The 22,671-nt window shown below is 56.0% G+C and overlaps 1 protein-coding gene across 7 annotated transcripts in view; it reads left to right on the forward strand.

The window, feature by feature from the left end:
- The first annotated feature begins 4,334 nt into the window (after positions 1 to 4,334).
- VANGL2 (VANGL planar cell polarity protein 2) overlaps positions 4,335 to 22,671 on the forward strand; it is a 28,708-nt gene continuing 10,371 nt past the window's right edge. For 4 of the 7 annotated variants that reach the window (XR_012577328.1, XR_012577330.1, XR_012577329.1 and 1 more), the window contains exons 1-5: positions 4,335 to 4,465; positions 10,057 to 10,199; positions 14,382 to 14,643; positions 16,342 to 16,462; positions 18,934 to 19,541. Coding sequence is in view for 4 of the 7 variants with exons in the window: in XM_074529297.1 (XP_074385398.1) it covers positions 14,573 to 14,643; positions 16,342 to 16,462; positions 18,934 to 19,541 (800 nt within the window). In the remaining 3 variants the exon portion in view is untranslated. Of the gene's footprint in view, positions 4,466 to 10,056; positions 10,200 to 14,381; positions 14,644 to 16,341; positions 16,463 to 18,604; positions 18,772 to 18,886; positions 19,542 to 22,671 lie in introns of those variants that run through there. The other 3 variants (XM_074529298.1, XM_074529300.1, XM_074529299.1) reach the window with 3 other exon arrangements.

Consider the following 22,671-nt stretch of genomic DNA (forward strand, 5'->3'; position numbering starts at 1 on the left):
GAGCCACAAATCCCAGAGAGCTGGGACAGCAAATCCCAAAAGGTTGGAGCAGCAAAAACCAGAGGAACTGGAGCAGAATTCCCATAGAACTGGAGCAGGAATTCCCAGAGAATGGAGCTGGAATTCTCAGAGAATGGAGCTGGAATTTCCAGAGATCTGGAGCAGGAATTCCCAGAGAACTGGAGCAGGAATTCCCAGAGATCTGGAGCTGGAATTCCCAGAGATCTGGAGCAGGAATTCCCAGAGAACTGGAGCAGGAATTCCCAGAGAATGGAGCTGGAATTCCCAGAGAATGGAGCTGGAATTCCCATAAACTGGAGCGGGAATTCCCAGAGATCTGGAGCAGAAATTCCCAGAGAACTGGAGCAGAATTCCCAGAGAACTGGAACAGGAATTCCCAGAGGAATTGAAGCAGGAATTCCTGGGCCTGGCTCCCCCTTTTCCCCCCAAACCCTTCCCTCCCCCCTGTCCCTGTGCCATGAGGATATTTATGGAATCAATTATTTATTGAGAATTATTATTATTATTATTTATTATTTATTACTATCATTATTTAATATTAATATTATTATTATTAACTTATCCACTGTGTCCTTGTGCACTTTAGGGGGGAGAAGGAAAAGGCCCTGTGCCCATTCCCAAATCCCCTTTAGGTTTTCCCCATTCCCAAACCCTTTTAGGTTTTCACATTCCCAGCCCTTTAGGATCAATTTTTCCTATTCCCAATCCCTTTTAGGTTTCCCCATTCCCAAATCCTTTTAGATTTTGCCCATTCCCAATCCTCTTTAGGATCAGTTTTCCCCATTCCCAAACCCTTTTAGGTTTCCTCATTCCCAACCCTTTTTAGGTTTCCCCATTCCCAAACCCTTTTAGGTTTTGCCCATTCCCAATCCCCTTTAGGATCAGTTTTCCCCATTCCCAATCCCCTTCAGGTTTTCCCTATTCCCAAACTGTTTTAGGGTCAGTTTTCCCTATTCCCAAATCCCCTTTAGGTTTTCCCCATTCCCAAACCCTTTTAGATTTTGCCCATTCCCAATCCCCTTTAGGGCCAGTTTTCCCTATTCCCAATCCCCTTTAGGTTTTCCCCATTCCCAAACCCTTTTAGGTTTTCACATTCCCAAACCCTTTAGGGTCAGTTTTCCCTATTCCCAATCCCTTTTAGGTTTCCCCATTCCCAATCCCTTTTAGGTTTCCCCATTCCCAAACCCCTTTAGGATCAGTTTTCCCTATTCCCAAACCTTTTCAGGTTTTCCCCAATCCCCTTTAGGGCCGTTTTCCCCAATCCCCTTTGGGGCCCCGGCCCCATCTGGCCCCATTGTCCCGCTCACAATGGGAACTCTCGGCTCTCATTGAGATTCCGGCCCGACAGATTGGGAATTCCGGCCCTTTGTCCCGGCCTCTCCCAGCCTTTCCCGGCACAATTCCCGTTTTTATCCTCTATTCCCATTTCCCCCCCATTCCCCTTTTTCCCCGTTCCCATTTTTCCCTCTGTTCACTTTTCTCCCCCATTCCCATTTTCCCCCATTCTCTTTTTTCCCCTATTTCCATTTTCCCCCATTCTCTTTTCTCCCCCATTCCCATTTTCCCCCTTTTTCCATTTTCCCCCTATTTCCATTTTCCCCTATTTCCCATTTTCCTCCCTATTTCCCATTTTTCTCCCATTCCCATTCCCCCCCATTCCCATTTCCCCTATTGTCATTTTCCCCCATTCCCATTTTCCTCTATTTCCCATTTTTTTCCCTATTCCCATTTTCCCCATTCCCATTTTTCTATTATTCCCATTTCCCCCCCCCCATTCTCATTCTTTTCCCATTTCCCCCCTATTCCCATTTCCCCCCTATTCCCATTTTTCCCTTATTCTCATTTTCCCCCCATTCTCATTTTTTCCCAAACTCCCATTTTTCTCCTATTCCCATTTTTACCAAATTCCCATTTTTTCCCTATTCCTATTTTCCCCGCTATTCCCATTTCCCCCCATTCCTGTTTCCCCCTTATTTCCCATTTTCCCCCTATTTCCCATTTATTCCTCAAATTCCCATTTTCCCTATTCCCATTTCCCCCCATTCCTGTTTCCCCCTTATTTCCCATTTTCCCCCTATTTCCCATTTATTCCCCAAATTCCCATTTTTCCCGATTTCCATCCCTACCCATCCTCTCCATCCCTCTTGAAAATCCCCTAAATCCCATTCCTGGGCAAAATCCACGCGGATTTGGGGATAAAAATGAGGGAATTGCTCCTGGGTGTCCCCAATGGCCCCAATGGCCGCCGGGGCAGCAGCGCCCCCTGCCGGGTCCCTCCAGCTCTGCCACCCCCCCAATTTGGGGACACCGCCCCCTGACACCTCCCCTTAATTTGGGGACACTCCCCCCTCAATTTGGGAACCCCAAACCCCTTTGGGTTCATTGTCCCCAAACCCCTTTTGGGGTTCATTGTCCCCAAACCCCTTTGGGGTTCATTGCCCCCAGACCCCTTTGGGGTTCATTGTCCCCAATCCCCTTTGGGTTCATTGTCCCCAAACCCCTTTAGGGCCGTGTCCCCTCCCGCAGCCCTTGAGGGGAGGGGGCGCTGGGCACCACAAAGGCCGGGGTGGGGCCGAGCGCCCCCTCCCAGCTGCCGCAGCCCCATCTGGCCGGGAACGACCCCCGACCCCATAAATCATCCCAGGGAACGACCCCCGCCCCATAAATCATCCCCGAGAGGGGCGGGAGCGCCCCGGGGCAGCTGCGGGGGCGGCCCTGAGACCCCCCCGGCACAGACCCCACAACAATGGGGTCACCAGGGACCCCTCCCCACAACAATGGGGTCACCAGGGACCCCTCCCCCACAACAATGGGGGCGCCAAGAGCCGGGTGTGGGGTTTGGGGTCGCAGCTCGGGGTGGGGCCGGGGGTTGCCCTCATTAGGGCGTGAAATAATGGGGTGAGGGGCTCTCTGAGCCCATTGCCCCGTAACCCCATCGCCCCCCGCCCCATAATTCCCCCCTAATGTCCCTGCCCCATAGCCCCCAACCCCAACATCCTTTCGCCCCAAATGCCCCAAACCCCCCCAAATCCTCCCAAAATCCCGATCTCCCCTCGCCCCAAATCGCCCCAAAATCCCCCCGCCCCAAATGCCCTCAAATTCTCCCCAAATTCCCGCTCTCCCCTCGCCCCCCGCCCCAATTCCCCTCCCGGCCCCGCCTCCCCATTGAGCCCCACACACGCATTTCAATCCCACCAATGGCAGCGCGGCTCTCTGCGCCCGCCTCACGCCATTGGCCAGCGCTGCGGGGGGCGTGGCCAGCGCGTTCCCACCCTCGCCCATTGAGCGCTCGGCTGTTCCGGGCAGCGGCCGCGCCCCCCCCCGCGCTCCGCGGGCTTTGGGGACCCCCGGGTGGTTTTGGGGGGCTCGGGGGGATTTGGGGTCGCTCCCATTGGGGGAGATGAAGGTGTTGGAGCCCCCCGTGTGCCCCTAGAGGCCCGTACTGGCTCGGGGCGTGCTGCGGGTCCTGAGCCCCCCAAAAATCCCGGCTCTGCTGCAGGCCGGGGGTCCCCAGGTGTGACCCCAGGTGTGTCCCGGGCACCCCCATATCCGCAGACATGGGGCTGGGGTCTTCCAGCACCCCGGAACCGCTGGGGCGGAGGGTCGTGGGTGACCCCAAACTCGGCCGGACCCCCCCCAGGACACCCCAGACCCTGAGGGGGGCTCGGGCGGACCCAGGACCCCAAATCCCGGATTTTTTGGGGGGTTTATGGGGTTCCGAATCCTTCCCCAAACCCCAAAACAAGGCGGGAGCAGCGGGGCTGCGCCCCACCCTGGGCTGAGACCCCTTTGGGGCAATTTTGGGGGTTCAGACCTCCTTGGAGGGGGCGGTTTTGGGGCTCTGTGACCCCTTTGGGGACAATTTTGGGGTGCGGAGACCGCTTGGGGGAGCTCCGAGCTGGGGGGACACGAGGTGGGGGCACTCAACCCTCATTGCCCCCCCTAAACCCGGGGATTCATCCCCAAAAAAACGCCGCCCCCTCCCCAAAAACGGGGAACCCTCCTCAAAAACAGGGAACCCTCCCCAAAAACGGGGAACCCTCCTCAAAAAACGCCCCCTCCCCCAAAGCAGCGCATCCTCACCCCAAATCCCCCCGGCCTGGGGGGGTCCCTGGGTGTTCGGGGAGGGGTCCCCAATATGGGGAGGGGTCCGCGGGTGTCCCCCCCGCCCCAAACAATGGCCCCGCAGCGGCGCCGGGAGCGCGCAGCGCAGACAATGGGGCGGGCGCGGGGGCGCTCCGGGGGGAGCCGGGCTTTCCTCCGCCCCCTCCTCCCCTTCCTCCTCCTCCTCCTCCTCCTCCTCCTCCTCCTCCTCCTCCTCCTCCTCCTCCTCCTCCTCCTCCTCCTCCTCCTCCTCCTCCTCCTCCTCCTCCTCCTCCGCCGCCGCCGCCGCCGCCGCCGGCTCCGGGTGCGGGGGGGACGCGCACAAAGGTGCGGGGCGATGGTGAGTGGGGGGCGATGGTGAGCGGGGGGCGCCGGGGGGTCCCGGGGGGGTCCCGGGGGGATCCGGGGCTGCCGGAGCGGCCGCGGGGCCGGGCGGGGAGCGGGGCCGGGCCGGGGCCGCGCTCCGTGCGGGAAGGGCCCCGCCGGCCGCGGCTTTTCCTGCGCTCCGGCGGCGGCGGCGGCGGCTGCGGGAGCCCCGGTGGGGAGGGGGCGATGGGACCCCCCCGGGACCCCCCGAATGTGCCCAGGGCTGCGGCGGGGGTGGCACGGCGGCCTCGGGGCGCTTTGTGCCCATCGCGGGGGCACCTGCGGGGCGTCCCCGGGGTGTCCCCAAGGTGTCCCGGGGTGTCCCCTGTGTGTGTCCCCCATCACCTGCGGGGTGTCCCCAAGGTGTCCCGGGGTGTCCCCTGTGTGTGTCCCCCATCACCTGCGGGGGTCCCCGGGGTGTCCCCAAGGTGTCCCGGGGTGTCCCCAAGCGGTGCCCGCTGTCCCCCTCATCACCCGCGCGGGGTCCCCGGTGTCCCCGTCACCCTCGGGGTGTCCCCCGCTGTCTCCTGGGTGTCCCCCCGTCCCCTCACGGGTGTCCCCGTCACTCTCGGGGTGTCCCCGTCACTCTCGGGGTGTCCCTGCCGTGTCCCCCTCGCTGTCCCCGCTGTCCCCATCCCCTCCTCGGTGTCCGGGTGGGGCCGGCTCGGGGGTCCCTGTGCCCGGTGTGTCCCCCCCCCCGTCCCCCTCATTCCCTCGTGTCCCCTCTCTGTCCCCGGTGTCCCTCCGTGTCCCCACTGTCGCCCCCGTTGTCCCCACGCCCTGCCCGGTGCCCGGGGCTCCCTGTGCCGGGCGTGCCCGGTGCCCCCCGGCTCCGAGACAGCCCCGGCCGGATCCCGAGCTGGTTCCCGGATCCCGAGCCGGTTCTGAGACCCCGAGCTGGTTCCTGGATCCCCGAGCCGGTTCCTGGGGATCCCGAGCCGGTTCTGAGATCCCGAGCCGGTTCCTGGATCCCTGACCCGGTTCCCCGAACCGGTTCCTGGAGATCCCGAGCCGGTTCTGGGATCCCTGACCCGGTTCTTGGATCCCGAGCCGGTTCCTGGAGATCCTGAGCCGGTTCCCGGTTCCCCGAGCCGGTTCTGGGATCCCGAACCGGTTCCTGGAGATCCCGAGCCGGTTCCTGGATCCCTGACCCGGTTCCTGGAGATCCCGAGCCGGTTCCCGGATCCCTGACCCGGTTCCCGGTTCCCCGAGCCGGTTCCTGGATCCCGAGCCGGTTCTGAGATCCCGAGCCGGTTCCTGGATCCCTGACCCGGTTCCTGGAGATCCCGAGCCGGTTCTGGGATCCCGAGCCGGTTCTGAGATCCCGAGCCGGTTCCCCGAGCCGGTTCTGGGATCCCGAGCCGGTTCTGGGATCCCGAGCCGGTTCCTGGATCCCGAGCCGGTTCCCGGATCCCTGACCCGGTTCCCGGTTCCCCGAGCCGGTCCCGGATCCCGGCCTGGGATGTTTTGTTGTTTTTTCCTTTGGGATTCTCTTCTTCCCCCCGCGGGCGGAGGTGAAAACGCAACAAAACAGCGAAAAAGAAATGAAAACGACAACAACAACAACAACAAAAAAAAGGAGATTTCGGGAAAATTCAAATCTCCTCCTGGAGGAGCCCCCGGCAGAAACCCGAGGCTGGGGCCGGGACCCAGCCGGGACCCCGAGGATTTTCCCGGCGCTTTGTGAAGCTCGGATGATTTAATTAATGAACAATTAACAATTAGCGGGCGGCGGGGAGCGGGGGGCGGGCTCGAGGTGTCCCCCCCGTGTCCCCAATCCCAGAGGGGACAATTGGGGACAATCCCGGCCCTCGGAGCGATCCCAAGGCAGGAAGGAATTCCCGGTTTTCCCCCGGCTGCCGGCAGACAATGGGCGCGGAGGGAGCAGCCCCGGCTCCGGCTCCGTTCGGGATTTGGGATGAGATTCCCGAGAGGTTTTTATGGATTTATTGCCCGGGCCGGGATGCCGAGGCCTGGGAAGGGATTTGGGAATTCCCAAATTCGGAATTGCGGCCCAAGCCCGAGGAGGTTCAGCCCCGCAGGATCCCTGGATGTGATGGAAACGTCCCAGCGCTCCTCGATCCCATCCCTGCGCTGCTTTTCCGGGATCCGGGACGTGGAAAATGGAATTGGGGAGATCCCAAAGCATCGGGAGCTGCTGGAGCAGAATTCTCATGGATCCAAACCCAAATCCTGGGAGATCCCGGCGTCCTTTGGGGGCAGCAATTGGGATTTTGGGGTTTTTCCTGAAGAAAACGTCGGAATTCGCAGCGAGGACGTGGATTTATGGGATGGTCCTTCCCAAAGGCCACGGAGCCACCTGGGAGCGGATTTGGGATTGTTGGAAAGATGAGATTTGGGATTTCTCCAGGGAATTCTGAGGAATTCCCCGGGAATTTGGGATTTCTCCAGGGAATCCTGAGGAATTCCCCAGAAATTTGGGATTTCTCCAGGGAATCCTGAGGAATTCCCCAGAAATTTGGGATTTCTCCAGGGAATCCTGAGTGTTCTCCTGGAATTTGGGATGGGGGACTTTAGGGAAGGGATGGGGTTGTGAGATTTGGGATTTCTCCAGGGAATCTTGAATGTTCCCAGAAATTTGGGTTTTCTCCAGGGAATCCTGAGCGTTCTCTGGGAATTTGGGATTTCTCAAGCGAATCCTGAGCGTTTCCTGGGAATTTGGGATTTCTCAAGGGAATCCTGAGGAATTCCCCAGAAATTTGGGATTTCTCCAGGGAATCCTGAGCGTTCTCCTGGAATTTGGGATGGGGGACTTTAGGGAAGGGATGGGGTCATGAGATTTGGGATTTCTCCAGGGAATCTTGAATGTTCCCAGAAATTTGGGATTTCTCCAGGGAATCCTGAGCGTTTCCTGGGAATTTGGGATTTCTCCAGGGAATCCTGAGTGTTCCCCAGGAATTTGGGATTTCTCCAGGGAATCCTGAGCATTTCAAAGGAATTTGGGATGGGGGAATTTAGGGAAGGGATGGAGTGATGGGATTTCTCCAGGGAATCTTGAATGTTCCCAGAAATTTGGGTTTTCTCCAGGGAATCCTGAGTGTTCCCCAGGAATTTGGGATTTCTCAAGGGAATCCTGAGTATTCCCCAGGAATTTGGGATTTTTCCAGGGAATCCCGAGTGTTCCCCAGGAATTTGGGATTTTTCCAGGGAATCCTGAGCGTTCCCTGGGAATTTGGGATTTTTCCAGGGAATCCTGAGTGTTCCCCAGGAATTTGGATGGAGGATTTAGGGATGTGGGGTGGGAATTCCGGAATCCTGGGATTTTTTGCTGGGAATTTGGGAGGATCCAGGGAGGGATTTGGGATCTGATCCCGGGGGAATGGGGCAGGACAAGGGGGCTCGAGCTGTGCCAGGGCTGGAAATCTGGGATGGTTTTTCCATGGGAAAAGGGTGGGGAAGGGGCTCAGGTGGGGCTGGGTCCCCATCCCTGCAGGGAATCCCTGGAATTCGGATTTGATCCATCCCAGCTCGGACTCGGTGACCTCGGAGATCTTTCTGGAATCTTCTGGAATTCCCATCCCCATCATTCCCAGCCCTGCCCAGTTCCTCGTGTCCTTCATCCATCGGATTCCTCCTCTCCACGTGGGATTTTCCCAGGAAAACTCATTCCCAGCATTCCGGATCAGGAAGGAGCCGATTTCCTGCTTGGAATTCTCCCTCCGGAGCCGTCGGGAAGAAGCTTTTTCATCTGGAAACGCTTTGGATCTATTTGTTTTATTTTTAATTTAATTTTCGGTTTTTTTGGGGGGAACATTTGAATCCCAAACGTTGGATTTGAGGCTCCAGGACTTTGATCCCCGGAAAAATTCCAGCCTGGACTTGAAGGCGTCGGGAATGGCGAAGCCTCCCCGGCCCTGGGGGGGTTTTTTGGGGAGCTTTGATCATCCCGGGATTAAAAAATGGGAATTTTCCTCCTCCTCCTCCTCTTTTGCATCTGGCTCTGGCTCCCGGCGTCTCCCAGAGCCCGGGAATCCATTCTGTGGAACCGGCTCTGCTGGAAAAGATTCCAAGAAAAATCCCTTTTTTTGTTGTTTTTCACTGCTGGAACGGGAGGATGAGGAGCTCCAGGATCCCGGATTCCTGCTGGAATTCCCGAATTCCCTTTGGGACAGGGACAATACCTGTGAAACTCGTGGATTCCTGGAAAATCCTGAATTTATTTTGGCTGAATCCGCAGGCTCGGAACACCTGGAAAATCCTGGATTTCATGGGAAACCCCAGGAATTCTGAAAAACCCCAGGAATTCTGGAAAACCCTAGGATTTGTAGAAAACCCCAGGAATTCATGGAAAACCCCAGGAATTTCTGGAAGATCCCAGGATTTGCAGAAAACCCCGGGATTTGTGGAAAACCCCAGGAATTCATGGAAAACCCCAGGATTTCTGGAAAACCCCAAGTTCACTTCAGCCGGAGACCCTGGGATTTTGGGAAAACTCAGGAATTCCTGGAAAATCCTGGGATTCATGGAAAACCTGAGGATTTCTGGAAAACCCCAGGAATTCTGGAAAACCCCAGGATTCATGGGAAACCCCAGGATTTGTAGAAAACCCCAGGATTTGTGGAAACCTCCAAGTTCACTTCAGCCACAGACAGCGGGATTTTGGGAAAACTCAGGGATTCCTGGGAAACCCCAAATCTATCGCGGCTGATCATCCAGGAGGAAAATTCCCAAAAATTTTGGGATGCCCGGGGTGGGGGGATGTCCAATCGCTTTTCTGTGGTGCTTCCAAGGAATTCCTGAGCAACGGGATCTGGGAATTGGTGAAAATTGAAAATTGGCAGGATTGGGGAATTGACAGGAGTTGAAAATTGGCGCGATTTTAAAATTGATGGAATTGGGGAATTGGCGGGATTTGAAAATTGATGGGATTTAAAAATTGATGGAATTGGGAAATTGGCGGGATTTAAAAATTGACGGGAGTTGGGAATTTGGGGATTGGAGGGAGTGGAAAATTGGTGGGATTTAAAAATTGGCGGGATTGGGAATTGGTGGGATTTGAAAATTGATGGGATTGAAAATTGGCAGGATTTTAAATTGGCAGGACTGGGTAATTTGGGAATTTGCAGGATTGGGGAATTGGCGTGATTGGAAATTGGGGAATTGGCGGAATTGCAGAATTGGCGGGATTTGAAAATTGGTGGGATTGGGAAATAATTGGCAGGATTGGGGAATTGGGAAATTGGTGGGATTTGAAAACGTGCAGGATTGGGAATTGGCATGGTTGGGGAATTGGTGACATTTGAAAGTTGGCAGGATTGGATAATTCCAGGGGTTCGGAATTCGGGAATTCTGGAATTTGGGAATTCCAGAATTCTGGAATTCGGGAATTTTGGAATTCTGGAATTTTGGAATTCTGGAATTTGGGAATTTTGGAATTCGGGAATTTTGGAATTTGGGAATTTTGGAATTCGGGAATTCTGGAATTCGGGAATTTTGGAATTTGGGATTTTTGGAATTCGTGAATTCAGGAATTTGGGAATTTTGGAATCTGGGAGTTCAGGATTTTGGGAATTGTTCCCGAACTGCCATTCGTTGTCCCCGCAGCTCCGGGGCGGCCCCCCCGTGCCCGTGCCGTGAGCAGCCCCCCATGCCCGGCCCCAGGTCCATGCCGGCCCCTCCGGAGGCTCCGGACGCCCCAAAGGCCTCGGAGAGCGCCGGGACGGAGCCGCCGCCGCCGGAGCCGCCCGGTGAGAGAGCCCGGGGACGCCGGGGGGACCGGGGGGACCGGGGGGACTGGGACGGGATACAGGCATTACTGGGGATACTGGGATGGGATACAGGCATAACTGGGGGGACTGGGGATACTGGGATGGGATACAGGCATTACTGGGGGGACTGGGGGGACTGCGAGGGGATCCGGCCCTTACTGGGGATACTGGGGATACTGGGACGGGATACAGGCATTACTGGGGGGACTGGGGGAACTGGGATGGGATCCGTCCCTAACTGGGGATACTGGGATGGGATCCAGGCATTACTGGGGATACTGGGATGGGAGCCAGGCATTACTGGGGGGACTGGGATGGGATCCAGGCATTACTGGGGATACTGGGATGGGATCCGGCCAATACTGGGGGGACCAGGGGGACTGGAATGGGATCCGGCCCTTACTGGGGATACTGGGATGGGATACAGGCATTACTGGGGATACTGGCGATTCTGGGGTTACTGGAAGGGGATCTGGCCAATACTGGGGATACTGGGATGGGAGCCAGGCATTACTGGGGATACTGGGATGGGATCCAGGCATTACTGGGGATGCTGGGATGGGATCCAGGCATTACTGGGGGGACTGGGGGGGCTGGGATGGGATCCAGACCTTACTGGGGTTCCTGGGACATCCTGGGACAGGATCCAGCCCTTACTGGGGAGCCCTTATTGGTGTTACTGGGGGAACTGGGAGCCCGGGATCCAGCCCTTACTGGGGTTACTGGGACAGGATCCAGCCATTACTGGAGGGACTGGGACATACTGGGATAGGATCCATCCATTATTGGGGTTACTGGGAGCCTGGGATCCGGCTCTTACTGGGGACACTGGAAGCCTGGGATTGAGCTCTTACTGGTGTTACTGGGACATACTGGGATAGGATCCACCCATTACTGGGGGGACTAGGACAGGACTTAGCCCTTACTGGTCTTACTGGGCCATACTGGGACCCTCAGTACGTGGCTCCTACTGGTGTTACTGGGACATACTGGGGCAGGATCCACCCATTACTGGGCCATACTGGGACAGGATCCAGCCCTTACTGGCGTTACTGGGGCAGGATCCAGCCCTTACTGGGCCATACTGGGACCCCCAGTACGTGGCTCTTACTGGTGTTACTGGGCCATACTGGGACAGGATCCACCCATTACTGGGCCATACTGGGACAGGATCCAGCCCTTACTGGGCCATACTGGGACCCCCAGTACGTGGCTCCTACTGGTGTTACTGGGACATACTGGGGCAGGATCCAGCCCTTACTGGGCCATACTGGGGCAGGATCCAGCCCTTACTGGGCCATACTGGGGCAGGATCCAGCCATTACTGGCGTTACTGGGGCAGGATCCAGCCCTTACTGGGCCATACTGGGACCCTCAGTACGTGGCTCTTACTGGTGTTACTGGGACATACTGGGACAGGATCCACCCATTACTGGGACATACTGGGGCAGGATCCACCCATTACTGGGCCATACTGGGACAGGATCCAGCCCTTACTGGGCCATACTGGGACCCCCAGTACGTGGCTCCTGCTGGTGTTACTGGGACATACTGGGAGAGGATCCACCCATTACAGAGCCATACTGGGGCAGGGTCCAGCCCTTACTGGGCCATACTGGGACAGGGTCCAGCCCTTACTGGGCCATACTGGGACCCCCAGCCTCTCCCGGCCCCGTTCCCGTCTCCCGGGCGACGGCGGCCGCGGGAACGGCCTCGGTTTCCATGGAGATCCGTGCGGGATCATCCGGAATTCCGGACAAAGGAATTCCCCCCTTCCCCCTTTGCGCCTCCCTGACCCCTCTCCCCCTTTCCCGGGGCCTTGGGAAAGGGGCCCGAGGGGGTTTTGGGGTGGATTCGCTGGGAATGGGATTTCCATGGAAACCTGGGAGGCTGGGACGGCTCCCAGAGGCAGCTGGGGCCTCCCGGGCTGCGGGATCGGGGGGCGCAGATTCCCCCAAAACCCTGGGGAAAGGTTTGGCAGGATCGTCCCGAGGGAATCCCAAATTCCCAGATTCCCGGGGGGGGCGCAGCCCCAGATCCCAAATCCCCTTTCCCACCTAACCCCAAATCTCCTTTCCCTGCCCATCCCGAATTTCCTCTCCCTGTCCATCCCAAATTCCCTGTCACTCCTGACCCCAAATCCCCTTTCCCTGCTCATCCCAAATTCCCTCTCCCTGCCCATCCTGAATTCCCTCTCCCTGCCCATCCCAAATTCCCTTTCCTGGCCCCATTTCCCACCTGGGAATGGGATGCAGGGACAGGAGGGGCTCTGGGACATTCTGGTCCATACTGGTCCGTACTGGTCCATTCTGGGCCGTACTGGACCATTCTGGGCCATCCTGGTCCATCCTGGGCCGTTCTGGTCCATCCTGGTCCATCCTGGTCCGTCCTGGTCCATCCTGGGCCATCCCGGTCCATCCTGGTCCATCCTGGTCCATCCTGGGCCATCCTGGTCCGTCCTGGTCCATCCTGGGCCATCCCGGTCCATCCTGGTCCATCCCGGTCCATCCTGGGCCATCCTGGTCCGTCCTGGTCCATCCTGGTCCGTCCTGGTCCATCCTGGTCCATCCCGGTCCATCCCGGTCCATCCTGGTCCATCCCGGTCCATCCTGGTCCATCCTGGTCCTTCCTGGTCTGTCCTGGTCCATCCTGGTCCATCCTGGTCCATCCTGGTCCATCCCGGTCCATCCCGGTCCATCCTGGTCCATCCTGGTCCTTCCTGGTCCATTCTGGGCCGTACTGGTCCGTCCTGGTCCATCCTGGGCCGTCCTGGTCCATCCTGGTCCATTCTGGGCTGTACTGGTCCACCCTGGTCCATCCTGGTCCATCCTGGTCCATCCTTGTCCGTCCTGGTCCATCCTGGGCCATCCTGGTCCATCCTGGTCCATCCTGGTCCGTCCTGGTCCATTCTGGTCCATCCTGGGCCGTTCTGGTCCATCCTGGACCGTCCTGGTCCATCCTGGTCTGTCCTGGTCCATCCTGGTCTGTCCTGGTCCGTCCTGGTCCATCCTGGTCCATCCTGGACCGTCCTGGTCCATCCTGGCGTGTCCTGGTCCATCCTGGACCGTCCTGGTCCATCCTGGGCCGTCCTGGTCCATCCTGGTCCATCCTGGTCCATCTTGGTCCATCCTGGTCCGTCCTGGTCCATCTTGGTCCATCCTGGGCCATCCTGGTCCATTCTGGTCCATCCTTGTCCATCCTGGTCCGTACTGGGCCATCCTGGTCCATCCTGGTCCATCCTGGGCCGTTCTGGTCCATCCTGCTCCATCCTGGTCCATCCTGGTCCGTACTGGTCCATCCTGGTCCATCCTGGTCCATCCTGGTCCGTCCTGGTCCATCCTGGTCCATCCCGGTCCGTTCTGGTCCATCCTGGGCCGTTCTGGTCCATCCTGGTCCATCCTGGTCCGTACTGGTCCATCCTGGACCGTCCTGATCCATCCTGGTCCATCCTGGTCCATCCTGGTCCATCCTGGGCCGTTCTGGTCCATCCTGGTCCATCCTGGTCCATCCTGGTCCATCCTGGTCCGTCCTGGTCCATCCTGGTCCATCCTGGTCCATCCTGGTCCATCCTGGTCCACCCTGGTCCATCTTGGTCCGTACTGGTCCATCTTGGTCCGTACTGGGCCATCCTGGTCCATCCTGGTCCATCCTGGTCCGTACTGGGCCATCCTGGTCCATCCTGGGCCATCCTGGTCCATCCTGGTCCGTCCTGGTCCATCCTGGTCCGTTCTGGTCCATCCTGGTCCATCCTGGTCCATCCTGATCCGTACTGGGCCCTTCTGCTCCATACTGGTCCATCCTGGGCCATCCTGGTCCGTCCCGGTCCGTCCTGGTCCATCCTGGTCCGTCCTGGGCCATCCTGGTCCATCCTGGTCTGTCCTGGTCCATCCTGGTCCATCCTGGTCCATCCTGGGCCATCCTGGTCCATCCTGGTCCATCCTGGTCCATTCTGGGCTGGCTCTGGTCCATCCTGGTCCATCTTGGTCCATCCTGATCCATCCTGGGCCATCCTGGTCCATCCTGGTCCATCCTGGTCCATTCTGGGCTGGCTCTGGTCCATCCTGGTCCATCCTGGTCCATCTTGGTCCATCCTGATCCATCCTGGTCCATCCTGGTCCGTCCTGGTCCAGCCCCGCTGACGCTCCCCGTGTGTCCCCGCAGGTGGGCGCGTCCTTTTCTCCTGAGCGAGGCCACGCCAAGGTGACAAAATTGAGCCCCTCAAGGTGACGGTGGATCTGCTGAAGGCGCCCCTGGGCCTGAGGAAGCCCCCGCTGAAGGAGGCCCTGGCCGCCCTCCCGGGGAAGCCCCGAGCCCCCAGCCCGGAGCGGCGCCGGCCCCGGCGCTCCGACGCCATGGACAACGAGTCCCAGTACTCTGGGTACTCCTACAAATCCGGCCACTCCCGCAGCTCCCGCAAGCACAGGTGGGGGACCTGCACCCCTGTCCCCATCCCCGAGGGTGTCCCCATCCCCACGGGTGTCCCCATCCCCGTGGGTGTCCCCATCCCCGTGGGTGTCCCAATCCAACTTTTCCCCCCTTTTTTCCTGCTTTTTTCCTGCTTTTTTCCCCATTTTTCCTGCTTTTTTCCCCATTTTTCCTGCTTTTTTCCCCTCATTTTTCCCCGTCTTTCCCCCATTTTTCCTGCTATTTTTCCTTCCTTTTTCCTTCCTTTTTCCTTCCTTTTTCCTTCTCTTTTCCTGCTTTTCCCCCGTTTTCCTTCTTTTTTCCTTCTTTTTTCCTTCTTTTTTCCTTCTTTTTTCCTTCTTTTTTCCTTCTTTTTTCCTTCTTTTTTCCTTCTTTTTTCCCCATTTTTCTCAACTTTTTCCCCATTTTTCCTTCTTTTTTCCTTCTTTATCCCTTCTTTTTCCCTTCTTTTTCCCTTCTTTTTTCCTTCCTTTTTCCATCTTTTTTCCTTCTTTTTTTCCTTCTCTTTTCCTGCTTTTCCCCCCCTTTTTCCCCCTGTTATTCCCCCATTTTTCCTGCTATTTTTTCTTCCTTTTTCCTTCCTTTTTCCTTCCTTTTTCCTTCCTTTTTCCTTCTTTTTCCTTCTTTTTTTCCCTTCCTTTTTCCTTCTTTTTTCCTTCCTTTTTCCTTCTTTTTTCCTTCTTTTTTTCCTTCTCTTTTCCTGCTTTTCCCCCATTTTCCTTCTTTTTTCCTTCTTTTTTCCTTCTTTCTTCCTTCTTTTTTCCTTCTTTTTTCCTTCTTTTTTCCCCATTTTTCTCAACTTTTTCCCCATTTTTCCTTCTTTTTTCCTTCTTTATCCCTTCTTTTTCCCTTTTTTTTCCTTCTTTTTCCTTCTTTTTTCCCCATTTTTCTCAACTTTTTCCCCATTTTTCCTTCTTTTTTCCTTCTTTTTTTCCTTCTCTTTTCCTGCTTTTCCCCCCCATTTTCCCCCTGTTTTTCCCCCATTTTTCCTGCTATTTTTCCTTCCTTTTTCCTTCCTTTTTCCTTCCTTTGTCCTTATTTTTCCCTTTTTTCCCTTCTTTTTCCCTTCTTTTTTCCTTCCTTTTTCCTTCTTTTTTCCTTCTTTTTTTCCTTCTCTTTTCCTGCTTTCCCCCCCATTTTCCCCCCTGTTTTCCCCCCATTTTTCCTGCTATTTTTCCTTCCTTTTTCCTTCCTTTTCCCTTCCTTTTTCCTTCCTTTTTCCTTCTTTTTCCCTTTTTTCCCTTCTTTTTCCCTTCTTTTTTCCTTCCTTTTTCCTTCTTTTTCCCTTTTTTTTCCTTCCTTTTCCCTTCTTTTTTCCTTCTTTTTTTCCTTCTCTTTTCCTGTTTTACCCCCCATTTTCCCCCCGTTTTTCCCCCATTTTTCCTGCTATTTTTCCTTCCTTTTTCCTTCCTTTTTCCTTCCTTTTTCCTTCTTTTTCCCTTTTTTTCCCTTCTTTTTCCCTTCTTTTTTCCTTCCTTTTCCTTCCTTTTTCCTTCCTTTCCCTTCTTTTTCCCTTTTTTTTTCTTCCTTTTTCCTTCTTTTTTCCTTCCTTTTTCCTTCTCTTTTCCTGCTTTTCCCCCCCATTTCCCCCCTGCTTTTCCCCCATTTTTCCTGCTATTTTTCCCCATTTCCCCCCCCCGTTTTTCCTGCATTTTTCTCCATTATCCCTGCTTTTTTCTCCCGTCCTTTTCCCCAGGGATCGGCGGGAGCGGCACCGCTCCAAGAGCCGGGAGGGGACGCGCGGGGACAAATCGGTGACGATCCAAGCGCCGGGGGAGCCTCTGCTGGACAACGAATCCACGCGGGGCGACGAGAGGGTGAGCGTGGGGGGACGGGGCTGGAACCCCCCGAGGGATGAGGGAATTTTTCCCATTGGAATTTTCCCCGTTGGAATTTTCCCCCCGTCGGAATTTCTCCCGGCGGGATTTCCCGGTCCGGCCGGTCGGGCCGGTCCTGTGGGGAGAGCGAGAAAATGAGAAAGCGAGGAGGAGACGCGGCTCCGAGGGCTGGAAAACGCCCCCGGGATTTGATCCCCAATGAATCCCCAAACTTGGAGGATTTGCCCCAAATTCCCGCCTGGATGGGATAGGGGAGGCCGCCCCGCCCTTGGTGCCCCTCGTTCCCAAATTCTGGAATTTCTCCAGCCCCATCCCGGCCTTTCATCCTGTCCCAATCCGCCCACGCCGGCGGCGGATCCAGAGCTTTTCATGTTCCCTCTGCGGCGGCTTTTGCTGGGAATGGGGATTTTCCTGGGAATGGGGGATTTTCTGGGAATGGGGATTTTTCTGGAAATGGGGATTTTTCTGGGAATGAGGGATTTTTTGGGAATGAGGCTCCCGGAGCCGCCCTGGAGCGCCCCAAGCTCTGCTTTGCCCCTTGGAACGAAATCCATGGAACCCTGGAATTGCTTGGATGGGAATGATCCCATGGGCAGGGACACCTCCCACCATCCCAGGGAGCTCCAAGCTGGAATTGGGCTGGAATTGGGCTGGAATTGGGCTGGAATTGGGCTGGAATTGGGCTGGAATTGGGCTGGAATTTTCCAGGGTTCCGTGGAAAAACAGGGAGGAATTTCCCAGTTTTCCCGTCAGGAATCTGTGGGGAAAATTCCGACATGGAAAACAAAAAAAAAAAAAATCGCCCAAATTCCAGGAATGTCCCAAAACCAGGATGAGGGAAAGACACACGGACAGGGCTGGGAGAAAGAATCCAGCTGGGGAGGAATCCGGGAATTTTGGCACCTCTCTGGCTGGGAGAGGGGGTTGTGGAGCGGGGAAGGGCCTGTCTGGAGCCATTCCTGACAATTCCCGACAATTCCTGAATCGTTCCCAAGCATTCCCAAGGATTCCCAAGGATTCCCGAGGGTTTCCAAGCATTTCCAAGCATTTCCAAGCATTCCCAGCCTTCCCGGCGCTGCGGGGGCGTGCCGGGCGTGTTCCTGCTGGTCCTGCCAGCCAGGAAGGGCTGGCCAGGAAATCCGGGAGCTTCCCGATCCCAAAGCTGCTCCTGCCGGAGCCGGAGCTTTCCCCGAGGGAGAATTCCCAACGGAATTCCCAACGGAATTCCCAGGCCCGGGCTGAGGTTCCTCCACCCTGAGGAGGGCGATGGCTCCGGGCAGCGCTCCGGGCGTGGAGGTGGGATGGGGGTTTGGGGAACAGGGAATGCTCCTCTGGGATTGAGGGGATTCGGGAAACGCCCTCGGAATGTGCCCTGTCACCTGGCCGGGGTGGCATTTCCTGGAGATGCGGTGGGTGGGAGGTCCTGCAGGGGAGGTGGGACACAAAGCCACCCCTGAAATGTCCCCAGCTCATGATGACACCTGGGTGGTCAGAGGGAGGTCCTGCAGGTGAGGTGGGACAGGTGGGACACAAAGCCACTTCTTGGAATGTCCCTGTCATCTCGCCAGGGTGACAATGGGGACACTCTTGGTTTGATGGTGCAAAGTATGGGAGGTCCTGAAGCTGAGGTGGGACAGGTGGAACACCTCGAAATGTCCCCAGCTCAGGGGGACACCTGGGTGGTCAGAGGGAGGTCCTGCAGGTGAGGTGGGACAGGTGGGACATGGAGCCACCCCTGGAAATGTCCCCAGCTCTGGGTGGTCAGAGGGAGGTCCTGCAGGTGAGGTGGGACAGGTGGGACACGGAGCCACCTCTGAAATGTCCCCAGCTCATGATGACACCTGGGTGCTCCATGGGAGGTCCTGAAGCTGAGGTGGGACAGGTGGGACACCTCGAAATGTCCCCAGCTCTGGGTGACACCTGGGTGCTCAATGGGAGGTCCTGGAGGTGAGGTGGGACAGGTGGGACACGGAGCCACCCCTGAAATGTCCCCAGCTCAGGGTGACACCTGGGTGATCAGAGGGAGGTCCTACAGGTGAGGTGGGACACGAAGCCACCCCTGAAATGTCCCCTGTTCAGGGTGACACCTGGGTCAGAGGGAGGTCCTGCAGGTGAGGTGGGACAGGTGGGACACGGAGCCACCCCTGGAAATGTCCCCTGCTCTGGGTGGTCAGTGTGAGGTCCTGCAGGTGAGGTGGGACAGGTGGGACACGAAGCCACCCCTGAAATGTCCCCTGCTCTGGGTGGTCAGTGCGAGGTCCTGCAGGTGAGGTGGCCATCTGGGACAGGTGGGACATGGAACCACCCCTCGGAATGTCTCCTGTCCCCTGTCACCTCCACAGGGTGACATTTCCTGGTTTGGAGCTGTGGTGGGTGGGAGGTCCTGCAGGTGAGGTGGGACAGGTGGGACACAAAGCCACCCCTCGAAACGTCCCCTGTCCCCTCCCCAGGACGACAACTGGGGCGAGACCACCACGGTGGTGACGGGCACGTCGGAGCACAGCATCTCCCACGATGACCTCACGCGCATCACCAAGGACATGGAGGACAGCGCCCACCTGGACTGCTCCCGCCACCTGGGCGTGGCCCTGGGCGCGGCCCTGGCGCTGCTGGCCTTCCTCACGCCCTTGGCCTTCCTCCTCCTCCCGCAGCTGCTGTGGCGGGAGGAGCTGGAGCCCTGCGGGACGCCCTGCGAGGGGCTCTTCATCTCGGTGGCCTTCAAGCTCCTCATCCTCCTGCTGGGCAGCTGGGCCCTGTTCTTCCGCCGCCCCAAAGCCTTCTTCCCGCGCGTCTTCGTCTTCCGCGCGCTCCTCATGGTGCTGGTGTTCCTGCTGGTGGTGTCCTACTGGCTCTTCTACGGCGTGCGCATCCTGGACTCGCGGGAGCGCAACTACCGCGGCGTGGTGCAGTTCGCCGTGTCGCTGGTGGACGCGCTGCTCTTCGTGCACTACCTGGCCGTGGTGCTGCTGGAGCTGCGGCAGCTGCAGCCGCAGTTCACGCTCAAGGCCGTGCGCTCGGCCGACGGCGCCAGCCGCTTCTACAACGTCGGCCACCTCAGGTGGGGACGGCGCCGGGGGAAGTTCTCGTGGTGGGAATGGGGATTTTGTAATGTGGGAAGGGTGGATGGTCTCGTGGTGGGAATGGGGATTTTGTGATGTAGGAAAGGTGGATGTTCTCATGGTGGGAATGGGGATTTTGTAATGTGGGAAAGGTGGATGGTCTTGTGGTGGAAATGGGGATTTTGTGACATGGGAAAGGTGGATGGTCTCGTGGTGGGAATGGGGATGTTGTAATGTAGGAAAGGTGGAAGTTCTCGTGGTGGGAATGGGGATTTTGTAATGTGGAAGGGAGGATGTTCTCGTGGTGGGAATGGGGATTTTGTAATGTAGAAAGGTGGATGTTCTCGTGGTGGGAATGGGGATTTTGTAATGTGGGAAGGGAGGATGTTCTCGTGGTGGGAATGGGGATTTTGTAACGTGGGAAGGGTGGAAGTTCTCGTGGTGGGAATGGGGATTTTGTAATGTGGAAAGTTGGAAGTTCTCGTGGTGGGAATGGGGATTTTGTAATGTGGGAAGGTGGAAGTTCTCGTGGTGGGAATGGGGATTTTGTAATGTGGAAGGGAGGATGTTCTCGTGGTGGGAATGGGGATTTTGTAATGTAGGAAAGGTGGATGGTCTTGTGGTGGGAATGGGGATTTTGTGATGTAGGAAAGGTGGAAGTTCTCGTGGTGGGAAGGGGGATTTTGTAGTGCAGGAAAGGTGGATGGTCTTGTGGTGGGAATGGGGATTTTGTAATGTGGGAAGGTGGATGTTCTCGTGGTGGGAAGGGGGATTTTGTGATGTGGAAGGGTGGAAGTTCTCGTGGTGGGAATGGGGATTTTGTGATGTGGAAAGGTGGATGTTCTCGTGGTGGGAATGGGGATTTTGTAATGTGGGAAGTTGGAAGTTCTCATGGTGGGAATGGGGATTTTGTGATGTAGGAAAGGTGGAAGTTCTCGTGGTGGGAACGGGGATTTTGTAATGTAGGAAAGGTGGAAGTTCTCGTGGTGGGAATGGAGATTCTGTAATGTGGAAGGGAGGATGTTCTCGTGGTGGGAATGGGGATTTTGTGATGTGGGAAAGGTGGAAGTTCTCGTGGTGGGAATGGGGATTTTGTAATGTGGGAAGGTGGATGTTCTTGTGGTGGGAATGGGGATTTTGTAATGTAGGAAAGTTGGAAGTTCTAGTGGTGGGAATGGGGATTTTGTGATGTGGAAGTGAGGATTTTCTCATGGTGGGAATGGGGATTTTGTAATGAGGGAAGGTGGAAGTTCTCGTGGTGGGAATGGGGATTCTGTAATGTGGAAGGGAGGATGTTCTCATGGTGGGAATGGGGATTTTGTAACGTGGGAAAGGTGGATGTAATCGTGGTGGGAATGGGGATTTTGTAATGTGGGAAGGGTGGAAGTTCTCGTGGTGGGAATGGCAATTTTATAACGTGGAAAGGTGGATGTTCTTGTGGTGGGAATGGGGATTTTGTAACATGGAAAGGTGGAAGTTCTCGTGGTGGGAATGGGGATTTTGTAACGTGGAAAGGTGGATGTTCTTGTGGTGGGAATGGGGATTTTGTGATGTGGAAGGGAAGATGTTCTCATGATGGGAATGGGGACTTTGTAATGTGGAAGGGAGGATGTTCTCATGATGGGAATGAGAACTTTGTAATGTGGGAAGGTGGATGTTCTCGTGGTGGGAATGGGGATTTTGTAACGTGGAAAGGTGGAAGTTCTCGTGGTGGGAATGGGGATTTTGTAATGTGGGAAGGTGGAAGTTCTCGTGGTGGGAATGGGGATTTTGTAATGTGGGAAAGGTGGATGTTCTCGTGGTGGGAATGGGGATTTTGTAATGTGGAAGGGAGGATGTTTTCGTGGTGGGAACGGGGATTTTGTGATGTGGAAGGGAGGATGTTCTCGTGGTGGGAATGGGGATTTTGTAACGTGGAAAGGTGCATGGTCTATGGTGGGAATGGGGATTTTGTGATGTGGGAAAGGTGGAAGTTCTCGTGGTGGGAATGGGGACTTTGTAACGTAGGAAAGGTGGATGTTCTCGTGGTGGGAATGGGGATTTTGTAATGTAGGAAAGGTGGAAGTTCTCGTGGTGGGAATGGGGATTTTGTAACGTGGAAGGGAGGATGTTCTCGTGGTGGGAATGGGGATTTTGTGATGTGGAAGGGAGGATGTTCTCGTGGTGGGAATGGGGATTTTGTAACGTAGGAAAGGTGGATGTTCTCGTGGTGGGAATGGGGATTTTGTGACTTGGGAAAGGTGGATGTTCTCGTGGTGGGAATGGGGATTTTGTGATGTAGGAAAGGTGGAAGTTCTCGTGGTGGGAATGGGGATTTTGTAATGTGGAAAGGTACATGGTCTTGTGGTGGGAATGGGGATTTTGTAATGTGGGAAAGGTGGAAGTTCTCGTGGTGGGAATGGGGATTCTGTAACATGGGAAGGTGGATGTTCTCAAGGTGGGAATGGGGATTTTGTGATGTGGGAAAGGTGGAAGTTCTCATGGTGGGAGTGGGGATTTTATAACGTAGGAAAGGTGGAAGTTCTCGTGGTGGGAATGGGGATTTTGTGATGTGGGAAAGGTGGAAGTTCTCGTGGTGGGAATGGGGATTTTGTAATGTGGGAAGGTGGAAGTTCTCGTGGTGGGAATGGGGATTTTGTGATTTGGGAAAGGTGGATGTTCTCGTGGTGGGAATGGGGATTTTGTAACGTGGAAAGGTGGATGTTCTCATGGTGGGAATGGGGATTTTGTGATGTGGAAAGGTGGATGTTCTCATGGTGGGAATGGGGATTTTGTAACGTGGAAAGGTGGATGTTCTCATGGTGGGAATGGGGATTTTGTAACGTGGAAAGGTGGATGTTCTCATGGTGGGAATGGGGATTTTGTGATGTGGAAAGGTGGATGTTCTCATGGTGGGAATGGGGATTTTGTAACGTGGAAAGGTGGATGTTCTCATGGTGGGAATGGAGATTTTGTAACGTGGGAAAGGTGGAAGTTCTTGTGGTAGGAATGGGGATTTTGTAATGTGGGAAAGGTGGATGTTCTCATGGTGGGAGCTCTTTTCTCTGGGAATTGATGGAATCACGGAATGGTTTGGGTTGGAAGGACCTCACAGATCCATGGGCAGGGACACCTCCCACCATCCCAGGT

This window comes from Zonotrichia albicollis, chromosome 30, assembly GCF_047830755.1.
Source record: "Zonotrichia albicollis isolate bZonAlb1 chromosome 30, bZonAlb1.hap1, whole genome shotgun sequence".
NCBI classification, from domain to species: Eukaryota; Metazoa; Chordata; class Aves; order Passeriformes; family Passerellidae; genus Zonotrichia; species Zonotrichia albicollis.